The sequence below is a fragment of the Daldinia caldariorum genome, assembly GCF_022478825.1.
Source record: "Daldinia caldariorum strain CBS 122874 unplaced genomic scaffold F4812scaffold_11, whole genome shotgun sequence".
In the NCBI taxonomy this organism is placed as follows: domain Eukaryota; kingdom Fungi; phylum Ascomycota; class Sordariomycetes; order Xylariales; family Hypoxylaceae; genus Daldinia; species Daldinia caldariorum.
Window position 1 is genome coordinate 660047 of NW_025953047.1, and position 14124 is coordinate 674170.

A 14124-nucleotide genomic window follows, 5' to 3' on the forward strand; every position below is an offset into this window, starting at 1 on the left:
GTATAACTGGTTTTTCAGCCTAACCCCAACCACTTGGCACCACTAAAATGGTTTCCACCCCATAGTTCGCCGTTACTCCTAAACCTTAAGTCTCTTGTCATTGCTATGAGACAAGGCCTAGATTCGCAAGAAACTACTTGTATTAAAGTTCATACCCTATGACTACAAGTACATATCCGATTGAAACAAAGAAACATAATACGTACTAAGGCTTACTAAAAGGTACATATAATATCAAAGAAGGTTACTTCAAAAACAAAATGGGAAAGTTGGGTGCACCGTCGACCAAAGTCCCAGTCAACGGGCATCTTAGAAACGGCATTTGGCATTGTGAGTCTTATTTCATCCTATCCTCAAAGTGAAAATACCAGATTTGCGACCATATGATAAACTAATTAACCCCTTTTTTGCGACAACTAGGTAACTGCATCCCTCGTCTTCCCGCAATCCAATACCTGGCCAAACGAGAGACCCCCAACAAGGGTAGGTCGTTTTACGCCTGTAGGAAAGACCGCAACAAGGAGAACAAGTGTAATTTCTTCTTGTGGACTGAAGACGCCCACGAACGCGAAGTCAACAACGTCTTGACCAATTCGCGCAGCGAGGCTGAGGGCACTCCAAGTCGGCGGCCCAAGAAGAGGCAGCGGACGCTTCATGAGAGCATAACTCCCGCGAAGGAGAAGAGGCAGGGCAAGACGCCAGTCACTAGTTTAGCAGACCTGGATCGCATGCTTAAACCCGATCCCCCTTCTCCCCCTTCTCCTACGACTCAGAGCTCGACTATGAAGGGTAGCTTTAAACCTGTAAAGGCGGCATTGAAGACCCTAGGGAAGGGTAGTTCATCGGATGAGGACGATGAGTCAGCTCACACCTCGGATGATGGCCAAGCACAGCCTGAATCGGGACCGGCCACACTGTCAAAGGGATTGAAGAGGAAGATGCCGAATATCGAGGACTACAGCGACCTGTCTTCCGGCGAAGAGGAGGTACTTATCGCTCTCGCCAACAACTCAGCCCAAGCCAAAACCAAACAGCGCGACGCTTTCTCAACCCCCTCCGGCCCGCGCACCCTCGTCCAAGACGGCATGGCGACCCCGCTCACCGACAAGCCCGTGCGGCGCGTGCTCTTTGCCGACCCCTCATCCCCCACCACGCCCAAGCGAGACCTAGCCGCGACCTCCACCAACACTCCATCTACCTCCTCCTCCTCCCACCATCCTCAGCAACAGCAACAAGAACAACAACAACAGTCCGCCCCCGCCACGCCCGGCGGAGAACAAGGACTCACGCAAGAGATCATGGCGCTCCTGTACGACCAGCCCATCGACGGCGCGGTGCGCAAAAAGATCCGCGCGGTCCTGGACCGGCACGCCGCGCGCGCCAAGGGCCTCGAGCGCGGGCGCGACGCCTCCCGCGACGCGGCGAAAAAGGCCGAGGCTAGGGTCGCGGAGCTGACGCGGCGGGTGGCGGAGCTCGAGAACCAGCGCAGGGTGGACGAGCAAGCGAGGCAGAAGATGAGGACCGAGCTGATGAAGTTGTATCGGGAGAGTTGAGCGTGGGGAAGATGGTGAGTTGAGAGGAGAAGGGGGGGAGAGGGGGGAGGGGAGAAATGTGGAAAAAGGATGGAATAAAAAAAAGAAAAGAAAATGGGAGGAAAGGAAGAAGGAGGAGATGAGGGACTTAGGGTTATTTTAAGGTTGCGTATTTGCCTTTCCGTGGCAAACTCTCGGGGCGGCGTGTATGCAATACGGAGCTCTGTGCACGGATGGGTTGCTTTAACTGTATTTCAACGCGGTAGGATACCCTTTTGGTTTTTAAGCTTAGTGGACAGGCACCGGATAAGTATGTAGGTAGGTACCCACCTAAGGTCTAGGTAGTCTAGAGTTATGAATTATGGTCACTGTCGTGAAGGCTTGATATCATTACGACGAGTTTTACGTCTAGTTTGAAATTGCCTTGTTTGTGATGTATGTATGCTCTTGCGCCCAATTGCTGTTGTAGGACTCTGATTTCAGTCTCAGGTAGGTAGGTTGGTGTATGACGCCGATTAGATTCTCTATAGCTACAGCATAGCATATGTGCTAGTTCATGGTAGTATACATTGATATTAGAATAAATATATTGCACATTGATGCCGTAATTTATAGCAACGCCATGGTAAAGGAGTATGGGATTTAAGATCCCTTGTCATTACATTTTATCGTAGCATCGTCTTCATTTTTCCATGAGGGACCAGAAAATCTAGTCGAATGGTATCCGGCGCAACTCTCCGGCACCTTGTTTCCTCATGGCTTGGGCCGCAGCAATAGCACTGGGGACTTTGATTCCGCAGCAGTCACCCCAGCTACTGCCGTTATGCACGTGCTTCACCCCGTCATGCTCGACAACCACCACTCCTCCGTCCGCTTCATTCTCCTCGTTCGATATACCTGCTTCGGACTCGGTGCTCATACCTTCCACAGCAGGCACAAGCGAGCCGAAGAGAAAATGCTGCATCACCGGCAGCTTTTTGAGCACCTCCTCCACGAACATCCTCCTCATGCCGCCCTCGATTTTGGACCAGCTCTTCGCCGAGGATATGTCGTCTAGCATCGGGCTATGCCAGCGCAGGCCCTTGACCGTCTTCGTGCTGTTGACGAAGTTCACCTGCCCGAGGTACATGAAGTCGTTGCCAAACTCCTCCAGAGTCAGCTCCTGGTGTATCGCCATCGGCGTGATGAAGGGGTGATGGAGAAGCTGGCTAGCTCCGAAGAGGAACGGGAGGAACTGGTAGTCGTCTAGACCCCAGACGCCGTGAGAGCCGGCTGGCTCGAGGTAATACGTGGACTGGATCGTGCGCATGAGCTCCAGGTACCGGACGAAGACCTTAAGGACCAACGCCTTGAAATCCGTCGTCTTCACGATCTGGAGCTGGTATAAGCACAGCAGCCATATTACGAAGTTCAGCTCGTGGCCCGAGCCGTAGTCTATCCTGGTCCGGTTGCCGAACGACTGGTTGAGGTAGGTCTCCACCTCCACGACGGCATCCCGGGAAGTCAGCCCGAGCTTCTGGTGCCAAGACGGGCTGGCGGCTTTGGCCTTGTCGAGAAAGGTGCGGAAGACCTTGTTTCCGAAGCGCGACCCTTCGGCGTCGTCCGGGGGGGTGGCTAAGACTAGCGCCTCGATCTCGTCGAGAACACCGACGATGGACTTGATGATGGGGCTGCAGTCGTCGTCCCTGACGGCTGATATGGGGGCGTCTACTACGGCGTCTGTGAGGCCGAAGACGAATGCTAGAATGAGAGTGTAAGTCTTCGACGAGAGGAAGAGGTCGTGGTCCTTGGTGGACAGGATTCGCCGGGTGGGAACCTGGAATGAATGAGATGAAGTGTCTGGTGGCGGCGGTAGAGCAGGTGTTTCCGGCAGTGGAAGAGGGTTTGATGGTGGAGGCCGTCTCCGGCGCGGCTCTAACTTCGGAATCTTGTCTTTCAGATTCGGTATTGGTTGAGTTGAATTTTGGGTAGCCATCATAGCTTTGATTGCAGAACCTGGAATTTTGATTTGTTGTTCAGAATGTCGATCCGAGAGCTACCTTGGATTGTTATTTATAAAGGCAAGTAAGTGGCTACGCTACGTACGTATGATACAATAAGTACATTAAAGAGATGCAGATGTTAATCATATACATAATCCTATATGATGAATTCGCGTATCGGGTTCATGTACATAAGGTAGAAGCCACTACGAGTATCTTTTCTCCATCTTTATGTACTTGGCCGCATATTTACACTATACCAATACAGCTTTGGCGGGGTTAAGGTACTTGTATAAGGTACTTGTATAATAAGTTCGGTAGTACGGTACGCTCAATGACATGCTACCTAGGTACCTTAGGTATGAAATGCAGCCGCGCCAAAAATTACCCTACCCAGGTCTAGGTCCCTGCCTAATTAAGAAAAAGTTCAATCCCAATCGCCAGACGCCCGAACTTCACTTCACCACTTCGATTTCTTATGCAAGCACCAATTTCACAACCAAAAGAAAATCCTCTTGCAATTACTCGCCAATATGACTATCAATTCGGAACCGCAGGCCTTACTGTCTCACCTTCAAAATGCTGACGGTTCTGCTACTTTTTCATTCGCCGGGTATACCGTGGTTGGGGCTGTAAATGGGCCGATCGAAGTTCAGAGACGAGATGAGCTCCCGGAGGAGGCGGCCGTTGATGTGATCGTACGACCAGCTGCAGGGGTTGGAGGTATGACTTCCTTTGAAGCACGCTGACCCTTATATATGTATCAACCAAACTTACCATTGCTCTTCTGCAGGCACTCGAGAAAGGCACTTGGAGTCATTGATTCAGTCGACCTTGCGCCAGATCATCCTCGTCAACAATTTCCCGAGGACTTTGATCCAGGTGATTCTACAAGTTACGACTGCCCCCGAGAACGAATATGTGAATGCCAAAGTAGCACAGGCTACCTCAGTAAGCTGCTTCTTGATAGGGTTCCAAAGGGAAAAGAAATTACGAACATACTAACCGGACGTGCGATATCCTAGAACTTACCTATTCTACCCGCTCTGCTGCAGACGGCGGTACTCTCACTCCTCTCTGCTGCCCTTCCGTTGACGGCGACACTTACATCGACTTCCTTGGCCGTTGTCGCTGATGGACAATCGAAGAAAGTCGTCTTGAACCCTTCGCCGCGAGAGATTCAAACGTCGCAATCGTTCCACGTCTTCTCGTTTACTTCGCACGATGAATTAATACTCGCAGAGAGTGAAGGAAGCTTCACGATGAAAGAATGGGATGACGCCTTTACCGTCGCTCAACGTCAATGTTGCCCTCTGACCACTGCCGGTGATGGAGATGCTCTCATGGATGATGATAGCCTACCAGGCGCGAACCTAAAGCAGTTCGTACGATCTACGTTGGAGGAGAAAATAGCCTCGGATCTGCATTGGAAGTGAGCAATACTATCTCGTACTTTTGAATTAACGCGGACTTTATTTTGTGGATATGACTGGCCAGAAAATACGGCAAACCATACCGGATTAGCGGTCAGTAATACGCGTTCGTTGGTTCCAGTTCCGCTCAGACATGTTTGATACTTTCGAATCGGCGCATCGCTTCCACGGGGATGCTACGTATCGGGAATCTCTTCCCGGGTATGGTGGATCATCTGGCTGGTTAATGAGGTTATTGTTTTTACATTAGCATGGCAAATGTTGATCGGATGGGTCCTTCTGGTAGGCGGACGGGAAAAACGGCAGCATCCTAGGAAGTTAAGGACTAGGTATGCGTTGCTAATGCTAAGCAAAAATGCTAAGCAAAAGTTTGGCAGCTATGCTAGGCTAACCGACGAGTTTGTTACAGGAACACGAACAAGTGAAGAAAGCGCTTCGTCCTTCGGTCCTGGGCACCAATTGAGTGCGACGGTAATAGCATGACGTCCTATTACGAGATTGTCTGCAAAGATTCACAGCGCATATTGTTTGTAGCCACGTTTTCTCAGCTAGGACTTATGTGCGAATTACCGAAAAGACGAGTTGCCTATCAAATTTCGATCTAGCCGTGATCCAGTGGAGTTCTATGTCGGTGGAGTAGCGGTTAAAAGTTGTTTCTGGATGTGTGATCTTCGCAGGGGAGGCACCTTTGCTCGATGAAGCTCCAGACACGGGATTCGTCGTCAGTAAGGCCCAAAACAAATCAGCATTATGCAGTTATACCTGAAGGAGATCAAGGAGGCTCAAAGGACCCTCGTCAGCTTTCAGTTGGTTGACTGCTATGTAGGCGACTGAGAATATCCGTTACAGGGAATCCGGCAGCATTCGCAAACCCTGGCAATTGGGGAGCTGGGAAAGATGAGACGAGCCTAGTCTCCTTAAACGCAGCGTTCGCTTACCAACCCCTGCGGTTTAACTTTTAAGGGTTACAATGTGAGACCTGGCGCGAAAACACTTCACGGCTTCTGTTAGGGAAAACAGGAGAAGTACTACTAATAATGGTGGGTCAAACAAATCGCCACGTACCCTCCATCTTCTAATTTTCATGACTTTTTATTATTATTATTTATCCTGAAGGAATCGAGATACAAGACACTCCAGCGCTGTACGGGGTGGCGGCTGTTACTTCGGATCTTATTTACTATTACTGCTACAGGATGCAGTAGGTATACGAAGTGACAGCTCTGCGTCTCGACTCCTACTATCATCTTTTATTCCCCCTTGTCCATGCCTCTGTCTCCTATTCGTTAGCGCCATCCTTCTATAAAGAAAGGCGTACGTAAGGATTCTAGTACTACCCACACTAGGAAGTACTTGAATACTTACATACCTAAGGTACCTGGATACAATTCTTCAAGGCCCCACTTGAACCCGGACCCTTTCTGGTTACGTGCTCCACCAAGCTGCTACTCCACAGTCCATGCACGGAGGTACCGCCCAAGCAGCCAAGCACCTCCATCTCTTTATCACCAAGTGTTAACCGATTTATATTTTACCTTAATAAGTGAGTCGGGCGCGACTGAAATCTCGAGTTCCTGATCTAACTGGATCTTCAGTCACTTAGACCCAAGTCTTTCTCTTCTACAAGCTGTTTGTGCGAACAGCAAAAGCAGAGCTCTGGAAGTTCTTGCAGACTCAACCTTCAATCTTCTTGCGTTTGACTATTTCCCGGCCTGGCTGCTACTTTCGTTTTTTTGTCCACCACCAACAACACCATAGTCTTACGCGGAGTTGAACTCGAGTCGTTTCATTTTATTCCTTTTAATAACATATAAATATAAATATTCCTCGACCAACCCGGGTTTCTACCAACTCCCAATATTGTTAATTTATTTTCTTCGACGACAGACCTTTTACTCGACGTTTGCGAATTCCTTCACGACCCTATTTCTCCTTTGGCTCTATTCTAGGAATTTCTAAGAATAGATCACTATAGCGGGATAGCTTATTTCTAATCGAGCCGGTTCTCACATCTTCTGTGCGTCCTAAGACAAGATACTTGCCAATTCGGTCTTGGGGGGAAATCTGCCGCTGCTGTGACCACCTCGTCATCATATCTAGTGTTTCGATATCACGAGATTAACATAGCTCGGGAATAGCTCTGTAAGTTATTTTATCCATGATTCGCCATGTCTCGGAGTTGGAAGCACCTATAACTGGAAATGTGCTGTCACTGCATGGATTGTTTGCCGAGTGCCACCAGCACTAGCACCATCACCATCAGCAGCTCCAGAATCAGCACCACAGGTCGGTTGGTTACCTTGGTTGTTATAAACCTGGATAATATATGTTATATGTGCTTTCCCCCCTACTTCGTGCGTGTGCGGTCCTTATATAAGAATCCCCGCTGACAAACCTGTTGTCTTAGCGTTTCTTGTCGTACGGACTGGGACGTCGAATTAAATCGATCCAAGACAGAAAAAGAATTCTGCACCGGCTCTAAATTTATCCTGCACGATTCGGAGGTAACGCAAGACCTTTGTGCATCTTCGGATTCGGCGGTTTCTGTTAACCCGCATCGATACTTCTCTACATACCTACCCAGGTACTTTTTTTGCGCAGGTATCGCCTAGGTTACAACCTTAGCGTGTGGAGCCATGTCTAATTTAGGGTTAATGGGGTCCCCTTCAATGGGGGTACGTCCTGTTCTCAGCACCAGCACCAGCAGTAATAATAACACGCTGGAGGAAGTTGGCGGAGGGGTCGGGAACGCTGTCGGCCCCATTTCTAAGTCATCATCCACTTCCATCATCTCAATTCCAGGCCCAGAGCAGCCCCTGCAACAATCCGGCTCGCCTACAAAGTCCGACCCTGCGCCGCACTTTTCTTCTACTTCCCAATCTCATTGCTATGCTGACGACAACGATAAAAAACCTGAGCCTTCCGCTCTAGCCATAAAAGGTCCAGACGCCGTTCCCAATAATCAATTGCGCGGACACCGCAAGAACGCACCATCTGTCGATGCGGTCCCGCGTCAAACCCTTATGAAAGCACTGGCCTCTGTCGCACGGAATAATAAGCCTGAGGCTTTATCATTGAACGGCATGTTGTCCGCGCAGTCAGCGGTCGATAAACGACCTGCTAAATCCACCTCTTCTCAACAATTGTCCGAAGCTCTTTCCGAGCTTGCCGCCCGAAACTTAACTCCGACTACCGCATTCCCCTCCCTTCAGTCACCATGCTTCTACCACAACCGATTTGATGACGCAGTCGATATCGATAAGGTCCTCGAAGAAATCAAAAACGATGAGTGGATGTCGCATTCTAGACTGGTCCAAACTGCCACCGGTGTTCGTGAGGTGTCCAAGCAACTGCAGCGCCGGCCTATCCGTCGAGCTGTCCGCAATGTTATGATCGTCACCAAAGCCCGCGACAATGAATTGGTATATCTAACTAGGGAGTTGACCATGTGGCTTCTGAGAACTCCCCGATATGGCTCAGATATAGGAGTCAACGTCTATGTTGACGCGAAGCTACGCAATTCGAAGCGCTTCGGTGCTTCTAGTATTGTGGATGAAGACCCTCGTTTCGAGTCGATGCTCCGGTACTGGACTCCGGACCTTTGCTGGAGTTATCCGGAGAAGTTTGATCTTGTCTTAACACTCGGCGGTGACGGTACCGTACTTTTCACCTCCTGGCTCTTCCAGAGGGTTGTTCCCCCTGTGTTGTCGTTTAGTCTAGGAAGTCTAGGCTTCCTGACAAGCTTTGAATTTGAGAAGTACAAGCAACACCTCAACAAGGTTATGGGTGATGATGGCATGCGTGTGAACCTCCGCATGCGATTCACATGTACCGTGTTCCGGAACGGCGCTTCGGGCCAGGAGATGGAAGAGGGTGAGCAGTTTGAAGTTCTCAACGAGCTCGTTATCGACCGTGGCCCATCCCCCTACGTCTCTAACCTCGAGCTGTACGGCGACAACGAGCTCTTGACCGTTGTCCAAGCGGATGGTTGCATCTTCTCCACACCCACTGGATCGACTGCATATTCCCTTTCCGCGGGCGGCTCTTTGGTCAGCCCTGACCTTCCTGCCATCCTTCTCACTCCCATTTGCCCGCACACGCTCTCTTTCCGACCAATGGTGCTTAGCGACACGATGTTATTGCGTGTTTCTATCCCGCGCAATTCCCGCGCAACGGCCTACTGCGCATTTGACGGAAAGGGTAGGGTAGAGTTGAAGCAAGGTGATTGTGTCACCATTACGGCTTCTCAGTACCCCTTCCCCACCGTGATGCGCACTGGGACGGAATGGTTCGATAGTGTTTCTCGTACCCTACAATGGAATACGCGAGCTGCGACCCAGAAGGGGTTTGAAAGCAAGAACGGCCATTCCGGCTCCGCCAACGAGGACGATGAGCCGGAATGGGATATCGATACCGACTCTGCCTACTATGCTAGTGAAGATGGCAGTACTAGTGCGAGCCCGTTACGACGACAGATGAGCCTTCTGGGCTTGTAGAGGATAGATTTAGAATCCCGGCTTAGAGTTAGATGATGGAGTTTTACACGCGATTATTTTTCTAATTTCCGCTGCGTATGCAGGCGGAGGAGCTAGGTGATCTCAATACACCGCAAGGAGTTCATAGGCGTAGAGCTAGGAGTTTCTGTCAAGATGATGATCAAGGCACTCCCTGAGCGAGTAGCTGTTTGGTTTCTTTTTTCACTTTGGGGATTATAGAACCCGCGGGGACAATACTTTATATATCGCGAGTACCTGACTATCTCTTATTACATTGCCAGTCGCAACGATGGCGACTAGGCTAGACTCTGATGAATAAGGTATTTACGAGGCATATATTGAATTGTAGCAATGACACGTGAATGTATCGCAAACTAATTAATGCCGAGGAAGTCTTAATATCTTTATTGCGCGGTATCGATTCGATGCGAGTACAATTTATTCACTTGATATGCCTAATATCAGCTTCATCTCTGAACTCCATGATAGTGCTTAACATATCAAGATTTACGGGCCGGTTACGCCGATCTTACCAAGCCCCTGGCAAGCGACCATAGCTGCCTATGTACGTATCTTCAAATAGATCACGGCTTTACATTGTCATGTAGGTAAATATGGGTATGTAATTATATGGTGTTTACTTTTAATATATCTAAGATGGTATTAAGCGCAAACCTTGAACAATGCTGGCCGCGTTGCACACGGGACGAATATGTCCGCTGTCATCAGCGACTTGTACACGTTTCTGGCGAGCATGCAGTGGACATCGCACATCGCGGACTCGGCCCTGAAGCACCCGCCGGCAGGGGGCTGGCGCATGGAGCATCACGCCCGAGAACTGTGGCGGGTTCGGCAGGACCTTATTTGTAGTAGTTCTCTCGAAGCACCTCCCGCACATACGAGGAGGAACGGGCCGTGATCGAGGAGGCGATTTTTGTTCCGGCGCAGGCAGCGGCGAAGGGGACGTCGCGGAGACTGTACTTCTCGGATCTCGGGAGGAAGACTGAAGTACGAGGCGCTGGAGATGGTTCACAGCCCCGGAACCGAGACGGTCTAGTGGATGGAGGGTGGCTACGACGTGGCGGCGACGATGATATCCCTGGGGGCTCCGTTGCGCGAGGGCGAGTTCTTCCTGACGGAAGGCGGGGATGTTCGCTGGGTGAGGTTAGGTACCTCTTCGAGAGCTACGGGTGGCGGCCGAGTCCTGAGTTCCCCCGTGACGAGTATTTGGAGGCCATTGCGAGGTATAGGGCGATGAGGGAAGAGGTTGAGGAGGAGGAGTGAAAAGATGAAGAATACATATTAACAGGTACCTAGGTAGGTTGTGATATTACTGCGAATTAATGTCATGCCCGTAATTTAAAGCCCTAAATTAGTTGAACTCGCCCCACATCACAAGCTTGAGAATGTTATATTATGGGGACCTGTGAGGCATATCTGGAGTGGTTATCTTATAATTACCTGCCGTTTATCGTCTTGGGTGAGGTATGAAATAGTTTCAAGTTGGATATCCATATCGATCATCCTAATAAGCAAAGTATGTAAGTGGTATTATATTATATTATACAAGCATCAATGATTTCAAATCTTCGTTCATGTATCGTAGATCTCGGGAAGCTTTTAAGTTATCACTGCATCATCATACGTTAAATAGCTATAAATATTCATGAATTGTGGTCTATGCGCTGCCATGGGTTTCCTTTGCCCCTCGCCGACGATACCTTACCAGGCTATCAGAGCCTCAGAGGTAGCTTACTATGTAGATTAGATACGCATGCTATGTAATAAGAGTGAGTTCATCAAATGCATCGCAAAGTCAATTACCGAACTTCATATGCGGCTAGACGTTGGCGCTTAACACTTAACACTTCTCTCTCTCTTTAATGACCTAGCTCGGTCATTACCGTATTTTGCTTATTTAGCGCATTCCAATTCCGCTTTGCAGTTGTTTTGGTAACAATTAAGAGAATTTGGGCTGGTCTACCTGGAGATGGTCACGCTCTAAGTAAATAAGTTACCGGTTTAGGTTGACCTGTGACGCGCATGGTGTTCTGATTGGCCAATTCGAGGTAGTGGCCCTAGCTTCTGCATTAGATCTCAAGACGCGGTATTGATGACACGCCCAAAAGGCCCCACCATTGCATCTATCTGCTCCAGCGCCAGCCTCCAGTTACTCTTTCTTCCACCTTTTCTCTAGCCCTAAATCTAACTTTAACTCTAAAGCCTAAGCCTAGGTTCAACCCTTTCCCCGTTTCTTATTATTACCTCTTCAACACCTGTTCCCTATTCTCAACTTCAACAATTCGGAACTTTACACGTATTTTTGTTTGTAGAGAGAAGGGACTTTGTCTCTCGTTTTTTTTTTCTTCTTCTTATAAACATTTCTGTCCCATCTACTACGCCGTAGAATGCATATTTAGAACAGGTTCATATATTAAAGATCCTCATTACGATTACGATAATGTCCCACTCCACCGCGTCCTCGCCTCCCACCATACCGCCCGTGCGCGAAGCACGCGAGGCGAGAGGGTCAATCAGCTCCCAGAGCAGTAATCCCGACTCGAGCACAATATCCTTCGAATCTTCTTTCAGATTAGAATCTGGCTATCCAACACACGACTCCAACACAGAGAAACACCCCAAGGGGAAGCGGAAGAGAACCACGTGTGTACCCCCGGAGCCATATCCAACCCCAACCCCAACCCCCCACCAGCTCATGTCAATGTTAGTGCATTTACTAAACGCATGTTGTCATTTCTTTTTTGTATAGGACCCAGGATAAAGCTATCCTTGAAGCCGCGTACAACTCGAATCCGAAACCTGATAAGGCAGCGCGTCTTGATATCGTGAGTCGCGTCTCACTCAACGAAAAAGAGGTTCAGGTTAGTATATATGATCCCCCCCGTAGATCACAGCGGGGACGCGTGAGAAGCTTGGCATGAGTCGCGTCTTGGCGTATCAGATCTGATATATTTTCGTAGATATGGTTCCAAAATCGTCGCCAGAACGATCGCCGGAAATCGCGTCCCCTTTCGCCTCAAGAGATCGCGGCACTTAGATATGGCGGGGGTGTGCAGATACTGTCGTCCGACTCTATTCCTGTGCAAATGGGCTCGCAGGAAGCACCTGTGCAGCAAGGCGAGACGCGTATAGGAGACGAAAAACCTTTGGATGCGGAGAAAACGCCTTCTAGCTCCCAGGACGCGAGCCCCCAGCACTCTGTCCACTCTTCCCCGAAGCTGAGCCCCACAGACAAATCCGTCATGGGTAAGCCAGCTATACCAGAGCCTGAGAACTCGGGGCGACACACACCACCTCCACCCCAGAGGACCGAGTTCGAGGGTCTCTCGCTTTCCCAAATTTCGTCTGCATCAGTTGCGTATTTAGCAAACCGGCGGAGCTTCGATAACTCATTTTGTACGCCTCCTACCTGGGGGCGAACCGGGGACGAATCGTTTAGGTATATGCCGTATCCTTCGTAATACAAAGGCAATTGCTAATATTCCTACTAGGTTTGAGTCGTTTTCGTCTTCTTTTAACTCGGCCAATGGTAGCTCTCCCGCCTCGATTCTTCCGCCACCTTCATCTGCATCATCATCTCGCGTCCGCCTGTCACTCTCCTTAGATGGAAAGGCCGAACTGGTTTCCTCTCAACCATCGCCACCTAGACCTGCTCAGATGCAACTATCAGGTGATGCAGATACGTTACCGCCAGTTCGCACTCACAGGACCCTTCATAGGAGTCGAAGTGCCCTGCCCGGAATTACTCTCCCGCCCATTTCGACCCTTACGGCTCACTTGCCCCCTCAACTTACTCGGGGCCGTTCTCGGGATGTACATGCCTGGGAATCTTGCTGCGAAGCAGATACTCGTGATGAGTTAACAAAGCAGGCCGAGAACGAGTCTTCTGGTTCCGCAGTTGCAGCTATTAGCCTTCTACGATCAAGCAGCAGCACTTCCAGCCTTAGCAGCATACTTCACAGCCATAGCACATCGCATGTGCTTCAATCTAACCCTAACAAGCGCAACGCGCCACAGAACAAACCCACACACCGCGAAGGGGCACCTAAGAAAGCTAAGCTTAGCCGCACAACTAGCAGCGTAGCGCGTATGCAGACCCTCCCACCCACATCACTACTGGATACTCGACCCGAAACGATCGACTTGGAGACGCCTGGAAAAGGCAGTCTCACTACCATATTAAGTCCATCCGGAGATTCTGACAAGGAAAACTGGAGCCCAAATTCGGAAGGAAACCCCAATCATCGACGACCGCTGCCTTCCCCCAAGGCACAGGCACAAGCTATTTCGAGCAAAAACCCTCGCCGCGTTGGACGCCCGCTTGGCGAGCAGACTAACATATCCAAACGTTCACTCTTCGGAAACAGGTCTAATACAGCACCATCTTTGAAACTACGCGATTCTCCCATGGCAATCTTTGAGGATAAGGAGAACGGCAAGGGAGAGGACGAGCCTAGGAAGCTACACCAAGGTTCAGTCAGCCCTACGAAATGTGGAGACCTGGATTGCGTGGCTGGGCTGTTGTCGCTGAGTCAGGGAAACTGGCGCTGAAAAGCTGCCCATGAATTAAACCTCTGGAAACCTGCATCCAATTTTGAAAGAGAGCTAGACAGATCAGCGTCGTGAGTCAAGTCAATTTCGACTGCTACAGCGTGCGTAA

At 49.7% G+C, this 14124-nt stretch overlaps 5 protein-coding genes across 5 annotated transcripts; 4 read left to right on the forward strand and 1 right to left on the reverse strand.

Moving 5' to 3' along the window:
• Positions 1-40: 40 nt before the first annotated feature.
• Positions 41-1925, forward strand: F4812DRAFT_432870 (uncharacterized protein). Its single transcript, XM_047934574.1, has 2 exons — positions 41-330; positions 421-1925. Exons 1-2 carry the CDS (start codon positions 261-263, stop codon positions 1551-1553), a joined length of 1203 nt encoding a protein of 400 aa, XP_047789123.1. The 5' UTR covers positions 41-260; the 3' UTR covers positions 1554-1925.
• Positions 1926-1929: 4 nt separating this feature from the next.
• F4812DRAFT_432872 (Phosphotyrosyl phosphatase activator) lies at positions 1930-3633 on the reverse strand. The gene has a single exon (XM_047934575.1). It carries the CDS (start codon positions 3508-3510, stop codon positions 2242-2244), a length of 1269 nt encoding a protein of 422 aa, XP_047789124.1. The 5' UTR covers positions 3511-3633; the 3' UTR covers positions 1930-2241.
• A 290-nt stretch (positions 3634-3923) lies between these two features.
• On the forward strand, positions 3924-5078 carry F4812DRAFT_67395 (uncharacterized protein). Its single transcript, XM_047939295.1, has 3 exons — positions 3924-4237; positions 4308-4465; positions 4540-5078. The coding sequence occupies exons 1-3, from the start codon at positions 4048-4050 to the stop codon at positions 4948-4950; spliced, it is 759 nt and encodes a 252-aa protein (XP_047789125.1). The 5' UTR covers positions 3924-4047; the 3' UTR covers positions 4951-5078.
• A 2538-nt stretch (positions 5079-7616) lies between these two features.
• Positions 7617-9443, forward strand: F4812DRAFT_451722 (ATP-NAD kinase; the record flags this gene model as incomplete). The annotated part of the gene is made up of 1 exon (XM_047936255.1): positions 7617-9443. One exon carries the CDS (start codon positions 7617-7619, stop codon positions 9441-9443), a length of 1827 nt encoding a protein of 608 aa, XP_047789126.1.
• Positions 9444-11904: 2461 nt separating this feature from the next.
• F4812DRAFT_460372 (uncharacterized protein) lies at positions 11905-14015 on the forward strand (the record flags this gene model as incomplete). Its single annotated transcript, XM_047937681.1, has 4 exons — positions 11905-12107; positions 12214-12325; positions 12425-12903; positions 12956-14015. The coding sequence occupies 4 exons, from the start codon at positions 11905-11907 to the stop codon at positions 14013-14015; spliced, it is 1854 nt and encodes a 617-aa protein (XP_047789127.1).
• Between the last annotated feature and the right edge of the window lie 109 nt (positions 14016-14124).